This window comes from Podarcis bocagei (genome assembly GCF_964188305.1).
Source record: "Podarcis bocagei genome assembly, chromosome: 14".
NCBI lineage: Eukaryota > Metazoa > Chordata > Lepidosauria > Squamata > Lacertidae > Podarcis > Podarcis bocagei.
In genome coordinates, this window is record NC_138139.1 from 53,155,654 (window position 1) to 53,179,767 (window position 24,114).

The window sequence follows — 24,114 nt, forward strand, 5'->3', positions numbered from 1 at the left end:
AATATGGTTCTCCACAGAGTTGGCCCAACTGCACCATGCTGACAGCTGTTTGTAGGTTTGATCCAGGTATGCTCATTGCTATAAGAGGTGCTGCAACTCACCATGAATGCCTCCCTTGTTCTCTTATAATGGCAATGGCGCCCATCTGAGAAGTGCTGGAACTGAGTTCTGGTGAGTTCCAGCTGAAAAAAGCCCTGGGTCCTCTATCTGCTCTTCCTGTATTCTCCATCCAAAAGGCAGGATATTATCAATACCATGGCATCCATGCTTGCCTACCCGATGTTAGAATTCCTGCTCCATGATTTCAGTCATGGGATTGTTGTCTATCACATGACGGTATGTGTTTTGACTCCACAGAGTGGAAAGTGACAGAGACAGGATGTTTGTGTTACTGTGTTCTGTGAAGTGAGACTATTGTCCTTTGTTCTGTTTCTCTTTGCTGTCTGATGCTAGAGAGAGAAGGAGCCATGTTGCAGTGCTCCGTGTGTGTTTAGATGTAAATAAAGTAGATTAGCCAAAATGCTGAGTTGCTGAGGTCTGTTATGCATGATGTGCAAACTCTGCGGATCCCTAAGTGTGCCGGTGTCGCTGTGATGTTCGGGCTGAAGAAAGCTTATGAAGCTCCCAAACGATTGACCAGGAGGGAGAGAACATGCCAGTCGGGCATGTCTCTCTACCAGGGTCCTACCTGAGTGTAGGCTGAGCTCTTGACACCCTCAAGATGATTCCCTGCAGAACACGCCCCAGTATTGCCTTCCCCAAGCTGGCACCCTCCAGATCTTTTGGAGTACCACCAGTTTCAACAAGCCAGATGGGGCTGTTGGGAATTGTTGTCTGAAAATTTTGCAGAGTACTAAGTTGACCAAGGGCATCTTAGAGGTCTTAAATCATGACCTTGGGCCTCTGAGAATTTTGCCTTGTGTTGGAAAGTACCTGGATTCCCTTCAGGTTCATCCTTCGGATTCGAGGCTGGTTGGGCAGGAAGAACTTGCTGTCGTCTGGAGACTCCTCGGAGGTCGAGGAATCGTCTGCCTCCTGGCCGTTGATCCTGGGGCTGGGAGCTCGAGAAATCACAGTGAGGGGCAGATTCCTTGGTAAGCTCTGGAAGCAAACGGAAGGAAGACTTTAGTGACCGGTGAGCTCAATGTGGCTCCCTAATCAGAGTTGTAGTCCTAACCTCACATACCTGGGAGGAAGCTTCTTTGAATTCAATAGGACTCAATTCTGTGTAGACATGGTTAGAGTTGCCAGCAAGAGACCATTAGGAGAAGCTTCCTAATGGTAACAGCTGTGGAAGTGGTTGTCCCAGGAGGCAATGGGATTTAGGCAGAGGCTGGCCACCATCTGGGATGTGGTGGTTGCATCCTGCATCTGCAGCATCTTGTACTGAGCAGGGAGTTGGAATAATCAACCTCCAAGGTCCCTTCGGGCTCTAGGATTCTAGGATTCAAATCCTGCACTTCAAAATAATTCACCCAGTGTACTGGTGGGGAGCCTGTGGCCCTCCAGATGTTATTCTACTCCAGCTCCCACCAGCCCCAGATAGTAGAGTCCAAAGGGACCCTGAGTGTCATCTAGTCCAACCTTCTGCAATGAAGGAATCTCATCTAAATCTTCCCTGGCCATCCAACCTCTGCCATTCAAAACCTTCAAGGAAGGAGAGTTCCAAATATATGGACCATGGGCTAATGTCCCAGAGCTGACAAGAAGTTTTAGGATTGCTTCAAGATGTTCCCAGAGCCCTCTCCTAGTCCTGCCCATTTTTCGTCAGTGCCACCCTGCTTGGAGGATATTCTGGACCTGGGACCCAGGGAAGGATTCCTGATGGTTGCAGGTGCATGGATGCTGCATTTGCACGTTAGGATTCTCATTGCACACTTAAACAAATATTGGCTGTAAACATACCTCCCCCCCAAAAAAAACCCACAGTGTGTGATGTGACCCAGAGCAAGAACCTCCGCTGGCTCTACCTGATCAAAGAAGTTGTCCTTGGAGAGACGCCTAAGTTTGCACTCCATGTTAAAGATGCAGGCTTCCTTCCGGACCACCTCGATTCGGAGCTCATCGTTCTTTTCCTCAAGCTCCCGGATCTGCTTTCGGTACTTATCCTTCTCAATCAGACACTGGGAATACTGGGCTTGAGCCTCATCCCGTGAATGGAATGCCTTTGAAAGCAAAGAGAGTTGGATGAAGGTGCTCGCCGGAGGATCTTAGCACCCAAAACATTCGCATAAAGAGATACAATCTTTCAGGTGGCTCAAGACAGATAGGGCTTTATAGGCCAGAACCAAGCACTTTCAATTGAGCCCAGAAGCAGAGGAGGAGCTGGTGAAGTTGCTTTAACAGGTGAATAACATGCTCCCTGTGACCAGCCTCAGTCAGCAGTCTGGCTGCAACACTTTGGACCAGCTGAAACTTCTGAACACTTTTCAAAGGCAGCCCCACGTAGAGCACATTACAGTAGTCCAACTGGCACACGTCACAGTGGATATGTGGGATGCGGCACAGAGCAGCAGCAGGGAGAGCCACTGACTGAACTGACGGTGTCAACAAGGAAAGAGTATAATAATAATAATAATAATAATAATAATAATAATAATAATAATAATAATAATTTCCCCAGCCACTCTGGGCGGCTCCAAATTGAATGTTAAAAACAATACAGCATTAAATATTACAAACTTCCCTAAACAGAGCTGCCTTCAGATGTCTTTTAAAGATAAGATAGCTGCTTATTTCCTTGACATCTGATGGGAGGGCGTTCCACAGGGCGGGTGCCACTACTGAGAAGTCCCACTGCCTGGTTCCCTGTAACCTCATTTCTCGCAGGGATGGAACCGCCAGAAGGTCCTCAGCGCTGGACCTCAGTGTCCGGGTTGGACGATGGGGGTGGAGACGTTCCTTCAGGTCTACTGGGCCAAGGCCGTTTTAAGGCTTTTAAGGTCAGCACCAACACTTTGAATTGTGCTCGGAAACGTACTGGGAGCCAAAGCAGAGGGGGGATGTCATGGACTGGACTGAACAAGAGGAATGGGAAATGAGCCCTCGGTCTGATTGGCTCCTCTCAGAAGAGGAGGAGTGGGAAGTTTTGCCCTCTCAGTCTCCAGCAGTTTCAGGAGGAGAGGGAGACAGGGATGATGTACAGCTGAATGAGGAAATGCCTAGTTACGGGATAGTGGAGCAGGAGGAGGGGGAAGTTAGAGAGCAGACAGCAGAGACCTCCCTGGAGAGTGTGGGAGACCCTCCTAGTCCAAAGGCTCACAGGTCCCTCCACATTCAAGAACAGAGAATGCGGAGGGATGTGACTCTTGTAGGTTCCCAGGATGTTGTGGGACTCAGAGGAGCCAATGTCTCCTATGTGTGGAGACATGGATCTTTTGGCTTGCAACAAGATGACTGAACAAAAAGCCATAAAATATGAACTGTTTGTTCTTCTTGACCCTGAGGCCACCGGGGGAGGAGAGGATACTTCCACGCCTGACAGGGAGGCATCGTTCCACAAAATGTTTCGCCTCCCTCTTCCCCGAAACGGGAGCTGCAAAAGTTCCTGTAAGAACTCTCTGCTCGACTCTCACTCCAATTCCTTCCCTGACTTCTCTCCCTCCCCCCCCCCCAGCTCTCGTGGTTCCAAGTACAGTACCTGGTCTCTCTCCTTCTCCACTTCTTCCAGCTGAATCATCACCGTGTTCATCCGATGCTTGTACATTTCGCAGTCCTTCCCCAGAGTGGAGCATTTCAACTCCAGTTCTTGTTTCTCCTCGAGGTACTACAAAGGAATCAATCAATAAGCACAGGGCACCAAGGCGATCGATGAAGGTCTAGCCTGCTCCAAAGTGGGGAACCCCTGCTGATCTATCTCCTCATGTCAGGGCGCCAGGTGGCAGCGAGGCAAGAGGGTTTGGGGGGTACTGAGTCCCATGGCCTTGGTATTTCTCTGAAATCTGTTCACAAGGCCTCGTTGCAGACTGTCCGTCCGTTAGAAGAGTTGGTCAAGCAGTACCATAATAATGTTGTTGTTGTTGATGGGGCAGGCTGCATAACTAGGGCATCCTTTGCACAGTGTGTAAAATGAGTATCATATTGCTGGATAACCAACAAGATAAAATGTTATATGCTGCTCGTGGAATAATTAAGCATCTTTTAAAGATGGGACATGGATGGCGCTGTGGGTTAAACCACAGAGCTTAGGACTTGCCGATCTGAAGGTCAGCGGTTCGAATCTCTGTGACGGGGTGAGCTCCCGTTGTTCAGTTCCAGCTCCTGCCAACCTAGCAGTTCGAAAGCACATCAAAGTGCAAGTAGATAAATAGGTACCACTCCGGCGGGAAGGTAAACTGCGTTTCCGTGCGCTGCTCTGGTTCACCAGAAGCGGCTTAGTCATGCTGGCCACATGACCCAGAAGCTGTACGCCGGCTCCCTCAGCCAATAAAGCGAGATGAGCGCCGCAACCCCAGAGTCGGGCACAACTGGACCTAATGGTCAGGGGTCCCTTTACCTTTACTAAAGATGGCAGGCAAATAGCCCGATGGTGTTATGCTCAAGGGCTTAGTGAGGACAGAAAGCCAGGCTGTCGATCCTTTGCCTGCAGCCTAACACAATGAAACATATTATTTCATGAACAGTGCTAGTGAGGAGGAAGAGGGGACCACGTGTGGCAGCACAAAGCAGCTGGCTTTGTGCAAAAGAGTTGCCAAGCGAGGGCAATGATAATTCTTTTCAGCTCACCCACAGTTCTGGTTTTGATGCGAAGGGGGTTACAGGAATGGAAATCTTGTCCTGGCCCTAAAAATGCCACTGGGCACTTTGTTGGATGCGCAACACCTCCTACCCCAAACCGGTAGATCTAGATTAAGTTTCTGGCTTCCGTTTCTTAGCGCATCTTGCTTTCCACCTCACCTTATCTCGGAGGTCCTCCGCATGGCGGATCTCTTCCTGAAGGTTAAAGATCTTGTTGACCAACTCCTGGCGATCCTCCAGGGCCTCTTTGCGGTCGTGTTCTAGAATATCCAAAATGGCTTTGTCTGAATCCGGCAAGCTGGGTTTCCCAGCCTGAAAGACATTTGTGCAAAAGGCGTAGATAGAGGCCAGTGGTGGGTGGAAGGAACAGGGAAAGGGAAAGAAGAGGCACGGATCACAGGGAGAAAAAGAAAGGCAGGTCTTTCCTTAGATTGTAGGCACCTTCAGGAAAACAAATAAAGAAACCCTGGGCCAATCTCACAGGGCAAAGTAAATATTGCTTTTCCGTGCTATATTTTATAACATAGCCTTTGATATATTTTAGCCTGCATCCTATCTGGAGGGCATCTAGAAACACGCACTGCCATGATCACAGTCCTTTTAGCACGGATCCCAGTGGGTTCTGCCAAAGCTCTCCCAGCCCCCTTTAATGAATGTGCATGACACAAGTGGCGCAAATGCGACATCCTAAGCATTCCTGCATTCTCCAACCCTCCACCCCCTTTCCCAGGGGGTCTCTGTGCACATGCAATCCCAGCGAGAGATGCACATCATGCTCTATGTTCAGAAAGCATAAGCTCCACTCAGCCCAGGTACCTGTCCCTGCCAGCTAAAGCCACTGTCACATCTTTGCCTCTGGGAGGAATGGGTTTTTAAAAAGCTTGCTGGGAGCATGCACCCATGCGCTCCTTTTCTTCAGATTTCAACACGCTCTTCAGGCTAGAAGTAAAATCTCAGCGTGGCAGGCAGAGGAGCAGCTGCTGCTGCTGCGAGATTAAACCTGCTATTAAGCATTATGAGATTTTTGCTCTTTTAAGAAGAAAATTTTACAGGCTGTTTACCAACACATCCATCTTCAGACGCCAGGACAGGTGATTGCAGGGTACATATAATCACAGAGGAGGTGGAGAAAAGCCTGCAGGAGTCTATAATTGAAGAGACACTGGCAGGTGCATTCTCCTGAGTTCAGATCCTTGCTCCATCTAGCTCAGTATGGTCCACACTGACTGGCAGAAACTCTCCAGGGTTTCAGGCAGCAGGTCTCTCCCAGCCCCACCTGGGGGGTGGCAGCTGGGACCTTTCGGGGTTACAGCAGATGCTGTTCCACTGGACTATGGCTCTAAAGCGTTAGGCTACATCCAGTGGTCACCCTTAGTGTGATAAACAGAGATGGGCAGAAAGCTCTGACTTTTCCTTCTTTCTCTCCCACCCCCCCCCGTCTTTATTAATAATCTTGCAATACATTACATATATATAGACCATCTCATAAAATAAATTAAAACTTCAATCATATACATAAAAAAGAGAAAAACAAAAACATATACTTATATTTTCTTACATACAGTGGATGCTCGGGTTGCGAATGTGATCCGTGCGGGATGCACGTTCACAACCCGCAGCAGAGTGTCTGCGCACGCGCGAGTTGCAATTTGGCACTTCTGCGCATGTGCGACTGCCGAAACCCAGAAGTAACCCGTTCCGGTACTTCTGGGTTTCGGCGGGTGCATAACCCCCAAAAAACTGCAACCTGAAGCGGCTGTAACCCGAGGTATGACTGTATAAGGTTTTATGGACGTGCATGAATAAGTTCAATATAATGGAACCAAGAGGGGGAGGGGAGGGAAGTCGACCAAAAAAGAAAGTGGTTTTTGGTTTTGTATTGTTCTTGCTTTTATTTTTGTTTTTTTGAAAATTAATAAAATGTCAACAACAAAAAAAGGTATCTGTAGTGGTTGGGAGTTACTCGTGCGTAATCCTGCCCCGTTTGAGCATTGGATTGCCTGGTTAAACCCTCCGGACTGCACAGCCCATCTCAGCGTGGCTGCCCTTAGTCACTCGTAGCATCTGTCTGTGGGCGTTTCTTAAAGCGCTGCCAACATAAGAGCTGTTTGACGCCCAATCGTCTCCGCCTCTCACTGCGTGGGAGTCTCCTGCGCAGGGTGGGCGTGGGCAGCGGGGTGCCTGGGCTCTCCTCACTAACTTCCAGCGAAGAGTCCTGGAGCCCCTGCACCTCCCTGTCCCGTTGCTCTCCTGGATCCCTGGTGTTACACTCATTCTCTTCCCCTTCTTCCCAGCTGCGTCTCCCCCTAGCGCTTGTTCCTTCCCCTGCAGAATCGGAGAGCCTCTCCTTCGCCTGTTGCTCTGATGTCAGTTCCCTGACAGTATCCTTTGTCCCACAGAGCAGGGTTTGAAAGCAGAAGCAGAGAGGTTCTTAAATTGTGCAGAGCCATTTGAGAAGAGGTTGCTGGATCAGGCCAATGACCCATCTAGTCCAGCATCCTGTTCTCACTGTGGCCCAGCCAGAGGCCCACTATGGGAAACCTGCAAGCAGGCTTTGAGGACAAGAGCAACTCTCCACTCCTTCAGTTTCCAGCAACTGGGATTCATAAGCATCTCTGCCTCTGACTGGGGGCAGAGCATAGACATCATGGCTAGTAGCCATCAATAGCCCTCTCCTCCACGTTTCCGGAAAATTACACTGTGAACAGTCCCTGAAGTCATCATCCCTGCTGCCGGCTAGAACAAATGTTCACTTCGCAACTCTTCCCCCCTCTCCCTTCAGGTGTCCAAAAATAATCTCATAAACTAGGAGTTGAAAGGTACAGATACGTGACAAGCAAAGAATAAAAAGCGTTCGCTTTTTTAAAGTCCCTGACACAGCCATACACTGCTCTGCTATGAGATCTCAGATCCAAACCCCACAGAACTCTTCATCCTACGCACTTCTTTTTCCCCAAAATTAAGTCCCGCTGAGTTCAAGGGGGACGTGCATATCTCTGTGTAGTTGTTTCTCTACTGCACTCCTGGGTGAGCCAATCTGTCTGGCTCCAATTAATTACAACTTTATTTCTTCACTGCTTTGTTTCCAGCTTGTGATTAAGCTCAAGTTAGTCATGCTGATTAACTGATTAACGCTCTCACTCTTCCAAATTATTAGTTGCAAGGCATCTCCCGGGAAGATGGCAGAAGGGAATATGGGGAGGGTCGTCTCAGATGGAAGGTGGAATGCGCCGAAAACGAATGAGCCAGAGGGTTGCTGGGTTACCCGAGAGGCAGGCTATGCACATGCTTAGGGCACGAGCAAAGGAGCTTCACCGAAGAAGAACATTTAAAAAGGAAAAAAAGAATCTGACATTTGATATTTCCCCCCCCAAAAAGCATTGATGTCATCACAGGAAAAATCAGAACCTTGTTAAAGAGTTTCTTATACTCCAACGAAAATTCTTTCCCCATTTTGCTCTTCTCTGCTTATTACTTGCTTATCCCCACCCAAAACCAGGGGAATCATACTAATGTAGATTGAAATAAGGTGAACAAATTGAATCCGGCAATGTGTTGCAGTAAATCTATGTTTTGCTTAATTTTTTATTTTTTAAATTTTGTTTTACGGTTTAATAAATAATAATGAGAACAATTTTTTTCTTTGTACCCCGCCCATTTGGCTGGTGTCAGGGAACTGACATCGGAGCCAGAGGCGGAGGCAAGGCTCCCAAGTGATGCTGGAGAAGGGCCCAGCAGGGAGAGAGGCAGCTCATCAGCTGGGGAAGGAAATCAGCGCAACACCAGGGATAAAGGGGGGGGGGCAGATGGGGGAATCGGCGAGAGGGCTCCAGGACTCCTCGCCGGACACCAGCGGGGAGAGCACAGGTCCTCCGCTACCCACGCCCACCCTGCGCAGAAGACTTCCGCGCAGGGAGAGTAGGAGGAGACTTGGCGTCAAACAGCTTTTATGCTGGAAAAGGTTTAAGAAACGCCCACTGACGGATTCTGCTAGCGACTGAAACAGCCACGAAGTGAAGGGCTGTCCAGACAGAAAGGTTTAACCAGGCAACCTAGCCAGGAGTGGCGGCAACTTACGCATGAGCAACCCCTATTACTATTACAGCTGGGTTGTCCCAGCCACTCTGGGTGGCTTCCAATACGTATAAAAACCACAATAAAAGGTCAAACATAAAAAACTTCCCGGTACAGGGCTGCCTTCAGGTGTCTTCTAAAAGTGTAATTATTTGTCTCCTTGGCATCTGATGGGGGTGGAGGGGTGTTCCACAGGATGGGTGCAACTGCCAAGAAGGCCCTCTGCCTGGTTCCCTGTGGCTTCACCTTTCACAGTGAGGAAACCACCAGAAGGCCCTCAGAGGAGGATCTCAGTGTTTGGGCTGAACCACGCCTTGGGCTGGTTAAACAATCTATTGCTTTTTAAATGTGTTTGTGGAAGCGGGCTGTTGTCTGTTGCTGTTGTTATGACAGGTCTTTTGTGTTTTCATTATGTATTTTTATGATGTAAACCACCCAGTGATCTTCAGATGAAGGGCGGTATACCTAGACAGCATCTTAAAAAGTAGAGACATCACTTTGCCAACAAAGGTCCGTATAGTAAAAGGTATGGTTTTCCCAGTAGTGATGTATGGAAGTGAGAGCTGGACCATAAAGAAGGCTGATCGCCGAAGAATTGATGCTTTTGAATTATGGTGCTGGAGGAGACTCTTGAGAGTCCCATAGACTGCAAGAAGATCAAACCTCTCCATTCTGAAGGAAATCAGCCCTGAGTGCTCACTGGAAGGACAGATCCTGAAGCTGAGGCTCCAAGACTTTGGCCACCTCATGAGAAGAGAAGACTCCCTGGAAAAGACCCTGATGTTGGGAAAGATGGAGGGCACAAGGAGAAGGGGACGACAGAGGACAAGATGGTTGGACAGTGTTCTCGAAGCTACAAACATGAGTCTGACCAAACTGCAGGAGGCAGTGGAAGACAGGAGTGCCTGGCGTGCTCTGGTCCATGGGGTCACAAAGACTCAACTAAACGACTAAACAACAACAACCAGCCATGAGCCAGAAATTAATCCTTGCTCACCTGAATTATGGACTGTAGCTCCTGGATCTTGGTCTTCAACATCTCATTTTCTCGCTCCAGTTCCAGGACTTGTTCCCTCTTTGGCCGGTTTTCAATGTCATTCTTGAGCTTCAGGGACTGGTTTCTCTCGAGCTTACATTCCTCTTCCACTTTGTTCAGCCAGTGCTTCAGCTGGTCAATCTACCAGTGTGGAGCGAATGTGTGTGTGAGAGAGGGAAATAAGGAAAGAAACATCAAATAAACGCTTGTCCCCTAAAACTAGACTCTGTCCTGCTGAATGGTGTGCACAGCCTATGTTTCAAAAGGCGGGACATTGTGAGTGATGACAAGCCCTGCCTAAAGACATCAGATTCAGTTCACTTTTGACTTCGGGTTTATTAAAACCCTGAATGTGTCTTCGTTTTATACCATTTTAACTGTTGTCATTTCCCCCCAAAGAATCCTGGGAACTATAGTTTTGTGAGAGTGCTGGTACTTCTCAGTTGGAGATCACCATGTTTTCTAACAGAACTAGAGTTCCTGTGGGTCCTTTGGGAGAGAATGTGTCAGGGCCAGACTGAGGAGGAACGGTGGGGGCTGCGCCCCTTCTCCTGAACCTTCCTGAGAACAGGAAGACAGTATAGATTTAGAACCGTGGTTTGCAGAAGGACATAGTTCAGAGAATGCAGAGGGGAAAAGCTGGGAAATATTGGAAGAGGAAGCAGAAACACTGGGGGATAGACAGCTGATAGACCCAGCGTCTTTGGAGAGCATTTCGGGGGGGGGGAGGCCTCCCCCAGGACTATATGTGCAGTGAGAGTAGCCAAACAGAAATCTCAGAGACAGAAAGCCCAGGGATGATGTAGGATAAAAGAGATGAAGGGGCGGGGGACTTTACTTGGAGCAACACCATTATTAGGGAAGGCTGCATTCCTTCGTCATTCTCTGTGAATTATTGAATAAATTACTTCGTAAGAACGTTTATCGTTTCTCTTATGCTGGGCTCCCACCGTGAGAGGGATCTGGTCGCCTGAAGCCTGACAGAATGATTCGTAAACCAGTATAAGGGCAGATTTGGTTGGACTCCAGTTCCCATCATCACTGGCTATGCTGGATGGGGCTGATGGGAGTTGGAGTCCAATAACATCTGGAGGGCTGCAGGTTCTCCATTTCTGTCCTTGAGAAATGGGCAAAGAAGATATTTGCAGTCAGATGTGGAGTCTAAACAGCCCCTCTTCTTTTCCTGAAATGCCTCTCTCACCTCGAGCTGGAGGTCCCGGCTTCTCATCACTGCCATGTTCTTCTCTTCGCTCAGCTGGGCATACCTCATGGCCAGGTTGTAGTTTTCGTCCTTCACCTTGACGAGCTCGTCGTTGTAGTTGTTCCTTTCCTCTTTCATCTTGTTGTACCTCTCCTGGAAGGTCAGCAGCTCCTTCAGGTTGAGCTTCAGCTGCTTCCGCTCATCCTCCAGCTGGCGGGATTTGGCCAGGAGCTCGCAGCGCTGAGCATCCTTGGTCTTGACCTGCTGCTGCAGCTTAATGATCTCGTTCATCAGGAAATGGGTGAGGCCTTCATGACCCTCTTCTACTGAAATGGAAAGGAGATGGACAAATGGAAAGGAGATGGTACCAGGGCTATGTGGCTTGACAGGGCTACATTGCCGCAAGTGAGCAGCAGAGCATGGATCGAGGTGACAAGGAGAGAACCAGGGTCCCCTGGTCCAAACAAAACAGAAGAATCTAAGAGCAGCCTGCTGGATCAGGCCAGTGGCCCATCTAGTCTAGCATCCTGTACTCACAGTGGCCATCCAGATGCCTGGGGGAAACCCACAAACAGGATCCGATCACAAGAGGTTTCCAGCAACTGGTATTCAGAAGCATTACTGCCTGTGACCATGGAGGCAGAGAATGGTCACCATGGCTAGTAGCTATTGGTAGCCCTCTCCTGCATGAATTTGTCTAGTCCTCTTCTAAAGCCATCCAAGTTGGTGGCCATCACCTTAATCTCCCAACACTCAGATAACCTTGGGTTTGTTTGGAGAATCAAAGCCCAATGACCCCAGACTGGGGGGGGGGGTGTAGGATGCTTGGTGAGACAAGGACCCTTGGATTGATTCAGCAGGGCAGGGCTAGATGTCACTGGACTCCAACTCCCATCAGCCCCAGCCAGCCTGGCCAATGGTCAAGGATAATGGGAGTTGTAGTTGAGAAACATCTGGAGGGACCACCAACCACACAGCTTCCCCATCTGATTGTCCTGCTGCTCTGATTCTCCTCCCCACTTGGCCCCATTGGTGCTCTGTGTAAGAACCGGGAAAGCTCATGCAGACCTTTTTATTCATGATTTCCCTTGCAATGATTCTGCTTCCCCCACTGAGCCCTGGTAAGGCTGGATCTAACTTACCAACAATGGTGGAAAATCGCCGTGTCGGCTCCTTCCCCGTCACCAGTTTGTACAGTTCTGGGTAGTAAAATTCTAGGCTTTCTAGGAAAACCACATAGCCCCTCTCTCCTTTCGTGTGGAGGATGTCCAGCAGCCGACCTAGAGGGTGACCAAGACAGGACATCTGGATGAGATGAGGGAGGAGAACTCTTGTTTCATTGACTTTCCACTATAATTTGAAGAGGGTGTACAAAAGTGGCACAGAAAGTTTGAAATGGCTATCTGTATCTCCTTCTATATCTCAAGCACCTTTCCTAGGTCTCTTAGAGGTCTCCTAGGTCTCCCTGTATCTCCTTCTATATCTCAAGCACCTTTCCTAGGTCTCTTAAGAGGTCTCCTAGGTCTCCCTGTATCTCCTTCTATATCTCAAGCACCTTTCCTAGGTCTCTTAGAGGTCTCCTAGGTCTCCCTGTATCTCCTTCTATATCTCAAGCACCTTTCCTAGGTCTCTTAGAGGTCTCCTAAGTCTCCCTGTATCTCCTTCTATATCTCAAGCACCTTTCCTAGGTCTCTTAGAGGTCTCCTAGGTCTCCCTGTATCTCCTTCTATATCTCAAGCACCTTTCCTAGGTCTCTTAAGAGGTCTCCTAGGTCTCCCTGTATCTCCTTCTATATCTCAAGCACCTTTCCTAGGTCTCTTAGAGGTCTCCTAGGTCTCCCTGTATCTCCTTCTATATCTCAAGCACCTTTCCTAGGTCTCTTAAGAGGTCTCCTAGGTCTCCCTGTATCTCCTTCTATATCTCAAGCACCTTTCCTAGGTCTCTTAGAGGTCTCCTAGGTCTCCCTGTATCTCCTTCTATATCTCAAGCACCTTTCCTAGGTCTCTTAGAGGTCTCCTAGGTCTCCCTGTATCTCCTTCTATATCTAAAGCACCTTTCCTAGGTCTCTTAGAGGTCTCCCAGGTCTCCCTGTATCTCCTTCTATATCTCAAGCACCTTTCCTAGGTCTCTTAGAGGTCTCCTAGGTCTCCCTGTATCTCCTTCTATATCTAAAGCACCTCTCCTAGGGCTGATATACTTGGGGATTTCAAAGAAGAAATTGGCGTTTGAAAGGCAGTACCTGTCCTGGACCTTAGGCAAGTCAATTGAAAAACTGTGGGGTTTTTTTGGTGTCTTTGTAAAAAATAGCTCAACAGCTCTGGGATTTGTCTAAAAAAAGCTCAACAACTTTTGGGGTGTCCTGGTTTAGAAATATGGCAAACCTACCTTTCCCCGACACGCAATTTACAGCTCCCAAAACACTAAATGTCTCTCCCAATGTACCCAGAGACAGCTTTTCACTTGCTGTAACCCTACCCGGAACCCTGAATTTGGTACAAATGTTCTGACAGAAGACTGGCGCCATTGTAACGTCCGAATCAGTGTAGTTGTGGGCACCTGGCTGTACCTGCTCGGTTGATTTTGGAGAGCAGCATTGGCGAGTTGAGCACTTCGTCCTCATCTTGTTCATCAATGACTTTACACTGGCGCAAGTAAGGGGTCAGCTTGGCTGGGTTGATGTAGCGAGTCAACATGTGGCGATTGCACTCGACATTTTCCCAGAGGGCATCCACTTCGTCCTTCAGGGTCTCCATACTGAGATCATCCATTTCTGATTCTATTCCCTAGAAAACGATGGTGAGAGGAAGAGGATGGGCAGGTCAGCGAACAGAATAATTAGGGAAGTTGTGTACCCTGTTGGTAAAAATGCATCAATAGAAGGTGCACATGAATTTTATCAGGAAAGATTACTCTGCTTCCATACGAACTAGGGCTGGTGATTTATCTCAACCTCACCAGCAAGCACAAGGGCGCATCTCGGCAGGTGTGCAGCCACATTCTCACCCCAAAAGCCCTCCAGAAATATCCACCATTGCTAGGGTTGCCAGGTCAGGAGCATCCCAGGACCTGAGATTTCAGGGACCAAACCTGACACTTAGGGGAAGCCCCTGGTGATTTCTCTTCTGCACTCCCTCCCATCACTTAGCCTTGGAGATGGAGGTTAATTGGGAGAGAGGAGGCTGGAGTAGGATTTTAATACTGTTGATGATTCTAGTAAGTTTTTGACAAGCCTGGAAATTTTGATGGATTATGATATTTTAAAATTGTTTTAAAAATTTTTTTCTACTGTACCAGGAGTAATGGGTCTATATTTCCAGGGGCAGGTGGGCTGGGATTTTTTTTTAGATAGATGTTCTGTCTGTCAGATGTTTTGTATAAAAACACACTTGTCATTTGTCAAACAATAATGACCAATAACAAAAAACCCCCCAAAGGCATAGATAATTGATAGCCTTGCCTGAACACCTTACACAACACAGACAAGTGGTGAGAGGTGAAGCAAAGAAAGATTGGTTTAAGGAAACATGTCTTTAATTTTAATTTTCCTTTATTGATAAGGATCCAGAATTGCTGGGCCCTCTGCTGCTGTAACATTTATGGTTATGCTGTAACATTCATGTGACTTAACTGATTGTTGTGTGTTATTATTTCTACAGCTATTCTTAATCAAGTTGGATCCCTTGTACTGCAAGTTTCCCTCCTTCCTTCCTTCCTTCCTTCCTTCCTTCCTTCCTTCGGTGAAAGGAAGCTGTCTTCACTTCAAGCAAGGCTGCAAGAAGATATTCAAAAGGCTCCTAACACATTTCAATTTCAGCACATTTGCTCTCTGACAATATTCTATATTCTATAGCCTCTGATTTGAGTGCCACTTAAGGTACACGTGACACCTTGCGAAAACTACTCGAGTGTCATGGAAACGTCTCAGCGTCGGTCGCAAACCGCAGGTGTGAAGTCATCAACGTGGCCTGACTCAAAATGAGGGGGGGGGGGGTATGTCATATGCATGTCTTAAAAGAAGATAACCAGAACAGCAAAAGGTTTGCTTGCTTAAGGGCATTTCACACACACACCATACTTGGCATATAACAGGAGCCTTTATTTGTGGATCAGCCTTGTCTAATTCAGCTATTGCAGGCATGTCCAACAGGTAGATTGTGATCTACTGTTAGATCACTGGACATCTGTGGTAGATCGCTGGTAGATCACTGGCTCCCCCCCAAAGATCTTAGGCTCCCCTAAAAAGCTCAACAACTATGATCTGAACCCAAAAAGGGGGGGTAGAGCACTGCCAGTTTTTAACTCTGTGAGTAGATCGCAGTCTCTTGGGAGCTGGCCACCCCTGAGCTATTGCATACCTATGATTTCAAAGTTCTCCATTGCAGGGATGAGACAGAGCAGAGCAATTTTGCCCCTACTGCATCTCTCATAGGGCAGATTACGCCAAATGCACATGTGCTTCTGCTTGAACAAATCAGCTTGCAGCTAGAACTCTGGTTTCTTTTTTCCAGGAGCAAAGAGCAGCTGCGCTCCATGGAGTGTGTGTCTGTGTGTTGAAGGAGAGGGAGAGCACTCTACACTCCAGGCAGCCACACAGTTCAGGTCAGGCCTAATACTTCACTTCGAGAAATATGAAGATGCCCTCCCATCAGATGTCAAAGAAATAAACAACTATCTGACGTTTAGAAGACCTTTGAAGGCAGCTCTGTTTAGGGAAGTTTTCAATGACTGATGCTTTAATGTATTTTTAATCTTTTGTTGGAAGCTGCCCAGAGTGGCTGGGGAAACCTAGCCAGATGGGTGGGGTAATAATAATAATAATAATAATAATAATAATAATAATAATAGCATGCATCAAGAGACCCAAAGAATAGTTGTTGCTTTTAAACTTGGGGTCTCCCAGTTTAAAGGCAGAGGAGAACCACAGCTTCTAAGGGCAGTCATTGTGAGTGAAGGAATCTGTGGAAGGGCTGCAGTCCAGCTGTTTCACTGCTTAAAAATGAAGGGTTCCTTGTTGGAGGTTGCACATAGTGGGGTAGGAAGGGTGAAAATAATGCTAATATATTTCACTTCTGGCAACCAATGTGCCCCTTTGGATTTGTGTAGCAGATGAGTCTGGAAAGCTGGGGACACAAATTTTCACAGCCCTCTCGCAGCTCATTTACCAGAAGTGATGTTATTTTACGTTAACTCTAGAAGGGTATACTTGATTCCGATCAAACGAAGCCTCCTAGAGCACAATATACATCAATGAACAATATACGTCGGGATGCCGCATCATACTAGGGTGGAGAACAATAGGCCAAGCAGGGCTGTGCGTGAGAGAAACGTGTGTCTGAGTTTTGGATGGCACTGGAAGATAGAGACACAGAGATATGTCTTGCTCTGTGCTGGACCCAAGTCTGTGAGTTGGGGGCTTCTCTGGAAACCAAATGGAGAAGTAAGATCTCTCTTTTTTTAAAAAAAAATATACTTTTCAGATATATACATTTCACTAATTTTACAGTCATTTTGACGTTTTAAAACTTGACTTCCTTCCCCCTCTCTCTGCGGTTCCTTAAATTTATTTTTAATATCTTCTGCAAATTCAAAGTAACTTAATCTGCTCATTTATTCACCTACTTTAAATATATACTCTTATAAAACTGCAGGTTATTACAATAATCCTGCCAATGTTCTTATCTGCTTACAGTTTGTTTGTAAATATTCCGTAAACCCTTTCCATTCTTTTATAAAAAGTTTGTTATCTTGACTTCTTATTCTTTCGGTAAGTTTTGCAATTTCTGCATATTCCATAGGTTTTTGTATGCCTTCCTCCTTTACTGGGTCTTCTTATTTTTTCCATTTTTGGGCAAGTAACATTCTTGCTGCTATAGTCGCATACATGAATAAATGTATATACAATTTAGGTAGTTCTATCCCTATAATTCCCAAGAGAAAGGCTTCTGGGTTTGTTTGTTTTTACAAATGTTATTTTAAACATCCTTTTCATTTCATTGTATATCATTTCCAAATAAGCTTTAACCTTACTACAAGTCCACCATATATGATAAAAAGAACCTTCTTTCTGTTGGGGTGTGAATGCTTTGAGCACCTCCACCCTAAGCTGAGGTTGTGTAGGTGTGTAAATGAAACCAGGTATCCAAACGAAACCAGTGTCTCCGCTGACTTTCATTCCAAGGAACAGAGCTCCAGGAAAGCACAGCAACCCCTGGAATCTCTTGGTGCTCGGAGATTGGGGTGTGGGCTGTGGGAATGTTCAGGGGTGCAGGAGAGGGTATATTGTTAGATTATAGCCTTTCCAACTTGTGCTAACAAGTTCACAATTTAGCAGAGTAACATACCCCCTTTTAAACTCACAGCGGATGCATTTTCTCAGGCTCACTAAAGCCTCTATAATAACTGTTCCGGTATTTCCCCCTTATTCCCTCATAAAAGATAAGACACGACACAGTCTTCTATAAAAGTACAGTGGTACCTCGGGTTAAGTACTTATTTCGTTCTGGAGGTCCATTCTCAATCTGAAACTGTTCTTAACCTGAAGCACCACTTTAGCTAATGGGGCCTCCTGCTACCAGTGCACCACCGCTGCACGATTTCTGTTCTCATCCTGAAGCAAAATTCTTAACCCGAGGTAATATTTCTGGGTTAGGGGAGTCTGTAACCTGAGGCGTATGTAACCCGAGGTACCACTGTATAAAAAGAGTTTACTCACATTCTGTTCACAATCGGATCCCAGAAGGCAGACTTAGCTTAGAAAAGTAATATACACCTGGAAACTACCTCATTACTCAATGTGGATTACAAAATTTTTGCAGATATCTTAGCAAAAAGACTGAAGAGAGTTTTGGTGCAGGAGATTCACAAGGACCAAACAGGCTTTCTCCCAGGGAGACATATGTCAGACAATGTAAGGAACATTATAGACATTTTAGAGTTGCTGGAAGTAAAGATTAATAGAAAAGCAGTCATAATTTTTGTGGACGCGGAGAAAGCCTTTGACAATATCTGTTGGACCTTTATGAAGAAGAATCTCCAAGGGATGGGGGTAGGCCAAGGATTTGAAAACGGTATAGGTGCTATATATTCCAAGCAAAAAGCAAAGTTGATTGTTAACAATGTGGTAACAGAAGAGATTCCTATAGAAAAAGGTACACGACAGGGATGCCCAATATCACCCTTACTTTTTATAACAGTCCTGGAGGTCTTGCTGAACATGATTAGAGGGGATCAATTGGTTAAAGGTGTTGAGCTTGGAACAAAAGACTATAAATTAAGGGCATTTGCAGATGACCTGGTATTGACTTTGCAACAGCCAGAGACTAGTACTAAAAGAGTGTTAGAATTAATTGAGAAATTTGGTCAAGTAGCAGGATTTAAATTGAACATGCAAAAAACCAAAGTGTTGGAGAAAAATTTAACAACGGCAGAGAAAGAGAAGTTTCAGAGTGAAACAGGTTTAACAATAACAAAAAAGGTGAAATACCTGGGTGTGAACTTGACTTCTAAAAATATAAATTTATTTAAAGACAATTATGAAAAATGTTGGACAGAGGTGAAAAAAGATCTAGAAATATGGTCAAGGTTGAGACTTTCCTTGTTAGGCCGAATTGCTGTCATCAAGATGAATGTATTGCCTAGAATGCTGTTTTTATTCCAAACACTCCAGATCTTGGATAAGATGGATTGCTTCAAGAAGTGGCAAAAAGACATATCAAAATTTGTCTGGCAGGGCAAAAAGCCCAGAATAAAGTTTAAGATTTTAACTGATGCAAAAGACAGAGGGGGTTTTGCCCTGCCGGACTTGAGACTCTATTATGAATCGGCAGCTTTTTGCTGGCTGAAACAATGGTTACTTCTTGAGAATACAGATGTCTTGGATCTGGAAGGGTATGATAATAGATATGGTTGGCATGCATATTTATGGTATGACAAGGTAAAATCGCATAAAGGCTTTAAAAACCATATTGTGAGGAAAGCACTGTATAATATTTGGATAAGATACAAGGATTTGCTGGAAAGTAAAACCCCTAGGTGGTTATCACCAATGGAGGCTAAAGAGACAAAAAAACTAAATATGGAATCCAAATGGCCAAAGTATTCTGAGATTTTAGAACAAGATGGTGAAAGAGTTAAATTGCAGAGTTTTGATAAATTAAAGTCTAAGGTACGAGACTGGCTGCATTACCATCAGATAAACGAGGTATTTAAACAAGACAGGAAAATAGGTTTCCAGATGGAGAGGTCGAAATTGGAAACAGAATTGTTAGAACCCAATACTAAGAATTTGTCGAGAATGTACAACCTGCTGCTGAGGTGGAATACACAAGATGAAATAGTAAAATCAGCCATGATTAAATGGGCACAAGATATAGGACATGACATAATGTTTGATGACTGGGAACAGTTGTGGAATACAGGTATTAAGTTTACAGCATGTAATGCATTAAGAGAGAATATAATGAAAATGATTTATAGGTGGTACATGACCCCAGTCAAACTTGCAAAAATTTATCATCTGCCCAGTAACAAATGTTGGAAATGTAATGAGACTGAAGGTACCTTCTATCACCTTTGGTGGACCTGCCCGAGGGTAAAAGCCTACTGGGAAATGATCTATAATGAAATTAAAAAAGTCCTTAAGTGGACATTTTTGAAAAAGCCAGAGGCATTTCTCCTGGGCATGGTGGGCCAATTGGTGACAAGGAAGGATAAAACATTTTTTATGTATGCTACCACAGCGGCTAGAATTCTTCTGGCAAAGTATTGGAAGACGCAGCAGCTACCCACTCTGGAAGAATGGCAAGCGAAGGTGATCGAGTACATGGGAATGGCAGAGATGACCAGCAGAATCCGCGACCAGGGGAGAGAGACGGTGGAAGAAGACTGGAAGAAATTCAAAAAATACCTTAAAGACTGTTGTAAAATTGATGATGGTTGAGATGTCATGGTTATAAGAAAAAGAGTTGCAGCAGTAAACCATAACTTTAAAGAATGCATAACGAAAATGATCGAATTAATTGAACGAAGGGTTGCTGAGAAAGGGTTAACATAAGGATGCAGAAAAAGGGAGGTATGGGGAAGTCCGGGAAAGAAGGTTTAGGAAAATAAGTTTAAGTAATTATACATGTTTATTTGTTTGTATGTTTTGTATGCTTTTGTTTTGTTTGTGTTTTATTATATGTTTGGAAAATTAATAAAAATTATTATAAAAAAAAAAAAAAAAAAAAAAAAAATATTTCTGGGTTAGGGGAGTCTGTAACCTGAGGCGTATGTAACCCGAGGTACCACTGTATAAAAAGAGTTTACTCACATTCTGTTCACAATCGGATCCCAGAAGGCAGACTTAGCTTAGAAAAGTAATATACACCTGGAAACTACCTCATAAGGAGACAGTCCCTCTGTCGAGCATTTTTGGCTAAGCAGATGTTGCTTCTTCAACGCATGTAGTCTAAAACAGAAGGCTGTCCTGCCCTGTGCTTTTGTCGTTACCTGCACAGGTGAGGCCACGCCCACCTCTAGTCCCATGCAGAGGAAGTCTGCCTGCTGGCTAGATAAACATTCCTCCCCATGTGTAAACATGTTCACTCTAGGAATGTGGTACTTGACTGCTCTTGTGTTTCACATCCCACATGGGCAATGATACAATAGGTAAAGGTAAAGGACCCCTGGACGGTTAAGTCCAGGCAAAGGCGGCTATGGGGTTGCAGCGCTCATCTCGCTTTCAGGCCGAGGGAGCCGGTGTTTGTCCACAAACAGCTTTCTGGGTCATGTGGCCAGCAGGACTAAACCGCTTCTGGCGCAACGGAACACCTTGACAGAAACCAGAGCTCACGGAAATGCTGTTTACCTTCCTGCCACAGCGGTACCTATTTATCTACTTGCACTGGTGTGCTTTCGAACTGCTAGGTTGGCAGGAGCTGGGACAGAGCAATGGGAGCTCGCTGCGGGGATTCCAACTGCCGACCTTCCGATCGGCAAGCCCAAGAGGCTCAGTGGTTTATGCAATTGCAGCTTTGTGTGGGTGGTGGGGAAATAAATAAATGGAGAATTGGGGGTGGGAATCACAGTTGCAACGTGTCATCCAATATCTTACACAAACTTTAAAGAGCCCAATAGGCAAGGGAGAGGCTTAAAACTCTTTCTGTGGCAGCAAAACCTAGGGGGTAAGAGTTTTTGAGCCCCCCACCTTGCTTCTTGTGGGAGCCACCCATAACCTGCCAGTGACCTTACACGACCTCCCCAGAGTCCAGTAAGGCAGAGATGGTCAAACGCATGTAAGGAGGGTGGTTGCAGAGGTCTTCCTGGCTTTGCACAAGAGCAGACCCAGGGCCAGATTTACATATAAGCTAAACAAGCTATAGCTTAGGGCCCCACTCTCTTGGGGGCCCCAAAAAAATTAAAGGAAAAAATATATATTTCCAAAATATAAGATAAAATAAAAATAAAACTTACATACAGCATCAGTGTTTTGTGTTGTGTAGGCTCCTATGAGGTAAGTCATGGGCCCCGCCTGCTAGCCTGCTCCCTCAAATATCACTGGTTTGCTCCTTTCTATATATAGGGTGCCTACATTCTGCATGGACTGGCTGCATGGCAACATGCGCAAATGGCTTGAGATACCTATTGGGTCCATCAATTACCATATAGCATATATTCAATACAAAAAAACAGCGGCAATTTGATGTTGACAAAGGACAGCTGGGCATAGAAAGGGCCCCATTACCTTCAGTAGCTTAGGGCCTCATCAAACCTCAATCCGGCCCTGTGCAGATCCTTGGAGCGTAAACCCCGCGTCACTTTTGGGCCTGCTGTATTTAAAAAACAGAAAATGGGGTGGAAAAGCTCCAGTGCAATTGCACCATCGCCTCTCCCACAGGCAGCTCACAGGCCAGCAAAATTAAAAAGGAGAGGGCTGTAGGGTCACAGCGAAAACACAACATAAAGGCACGTATGTGGCCACACAGAGTACTACATGGCGGGTTCACGGCTGTGATTTAACAACCAGAAAGCTAAATTGGAGATGTTCCTGTATAGATCTTGGCATGGAATTTAATTCTATTGACTCCACACCTAATAAATATGAATGCTTTATATCATTAACTGGGAGAATTGCCCAAACACATATACCTAAGAGATGCCGGTGAGAATTTGCTCTCGGCCTTATTAAAGAGAACAGCAAAAGTATTTCATATCTCCCTGTAAATTATTTGGAGTTATAGAGCGAAGTTCCGCCTCCACAGGAAACCACCCCAATGTGGCAAAATGCTAATGAAGCAGACTGATGTAGACAGGAAAAGGGCAGGAAATGATACCACAAGCTAATTTAATACTTTTTTAGTTGTTGTTTTGTGTTTTGTTGTTTTTTTTTAAAAAAAGAGGGCTTGGGCAGTGATCCGAAACCTTCAATTCTATGCAATGTCACCAGCAAACAGGTTTGCTGCAGCACCCGTCAACTTAACCAACCCACTAAGAGCTTGCTTGCACCCATCCTGGAATAATTATCCACGTCTAACAACTGCTTAGCTTTCCTCAGTTTTGAGCTTTGTTAAACAAAGCAGGGAGTAGCTCCGCAGCTGCAGTAGGAGCAGCTCTGGCAGATCAGATCAAAGCTCCATCTAATCAAACATCTTGTTTCACAGGAGAGGTATGAAGGCAACGGTCTTCACTTGCTCGCTTCTAGTGCCAGGTATTTACAGATAGGCTGCCTCTGCCTCTGGAGGTGCCACTTAGGGCTTGTCTTGTGCCTAGAAAGCAGGGGTCCAAATGGCTTTCTACTTGTGCCGTTCATGGGTCTGAGCAGTTTTGCCTTTGCCCTTCTGCTTTCTCCGGGAAAACCTGATCTTTAGTGCTGAATCGGAACAAACAGCAATCCATGGAAAACCCAATTGCTGTTTGTTCCAATTCGGTGCTAAACCGTGTGTTTGGTAAATCAACGCAGCTACCAAACTTATCCTGGCTCCTTCTATTTCCTAGTCTTAGGGCAGATCTCTTGCAAGGTTTCCCTCATGCAGGAGCCTTTCCAAACCCAGAGGCTACGGCACAGTGCAGAGCATGCGCTTTGCCAGCCAGATGTGGCTCCTTCTATGAGCCCTCCTTCTGCTTAAGGATGTTTTGCATTGCAGCTGCAGGGCAGAAATCCTCCAGGGAAGAACTCCTGTGCAAAATACATGGAATTGTACCAGAGCTGCACATGAGCAGTGCTGGATTTACATATAAGCTAAACAAGCTATAGCTTAGGGCCCCACTCTCTTGGGGGCCCCAAAAAAATTTAAAGGAAAAAAACCTGGATGTACATTTCCAACATATAAGATAAAAAAACAAATAATATAAAACCTACATACATCAGCAGTGTTTTGTGTTGTGTAGGCTCCTATGATGTAATAATAGGCCTGCTAGCCTGCTCCCTAAAGTATCACTGGTTTGCTCCTTTCTATATATAGGGTGCCTACATTCTGCAGGGACTGGTGGTATTTCAGTTCAACAATTACTTTGATAAAATACATATTTTGTTATATGCAAATAGCTTTAGATACCTATTAGATCCACAAATTACCATATAGCATATATTCAACACACAAAAACAGTGACAATTTGTTGATGGCAAAGGACAGCTGGACATATAAAGGGCCCCATTGCCTTCAGTAGCTGAGGGCCGCATCAAACCTCAATCCGGCCCTGCACATGAGTTCCTGTAATGTTATTGCACAACTTGTGAGTATTTCCATCAGGTGTGCCCAGAAACAACTGGTACTGCATGTCCCGAGTCTCTCCAAAATCAATGATTCATGTTTTTTTAAAAAATAAGAAAGACGTGTCCATCACCTTTTTTTAAAAGGAAAGGAAAGGAAAGGAAATAATAAGAATGTTGTCTTATATTCCTGGTTCACTCACTCATGTCCCTAATGAGACTAGATAGATTTGTAGCCTCTGGATTTAGCAAAGATTGACTTACTTCAAAGTAAATGCATTTTCGATCAGGATGTTAGTTACGCTTTTCGAGCTAAACAATAATGTAAGTACACTTTCAGTTTCTAATCTATTTTTAAACAGCGACAGGCTTTGATTG

The 24,114-nt window shown here is 45.6% G+C and overlaps 1 protein-coding gene across 2 annotated transcripts in view; it reads right to left on the bottom strand.

The window, feature by feature from the left end:
- The window catches only part of CARD11 (caspase recruitment domain family member 11), a 105,506-nt gene that overhangs the window by 40,302 nt on the left and 41,090 nt on the right, over nucleotides 1-24,114 (bottom strand). The window contains exons 2-9 of one of the 2 annotated variants that reach the window (XM_081169392.1): nucleotides 13,615-13,831; nucleotides 12,191-12,328; nucleotides 11,049-11,374; nucleotides 9,809-9,988; nucleotides 4,897-5,049; nucleotides 3,641-3,766; nucleotides 1,971-2,165; nucleotides 934-1,101 (exon numbers count right to left, since the gene is read on the bottom strand). In XM_081169392.1, the coding sequence (XP_081025518.1) occupies nucleotides 934-1,101; nucleotides 1,971-2,165; nucleotides 3,641-3,766; nucleotides 4,897-5,049; nucleotides 9,809-9,988; nucleotides 11,049-11,374; nucleotides 12,191-12,328; nucleotides 13,615-13,816 (1,488 nt within the window). In that variant the 5' untranslated portion in view covers nucleotides 13,817-13,831. Of the gene's footprint in view, nucleotides 1-933; nucleotides 1,102-1,970; nucleotides 2,166-3,640; nucleotides 3,767-4,896; nucleotides 5,050-9,808; nucleotides 9,989-11,048; nucleotides 11,375-12,190; nucleotides 12,329-13,614; nucleotides 13,835-24,114 lie in introns of those variants that run through there. The other variant, XM_081169393.1, reaches the window with a different exon arrangement.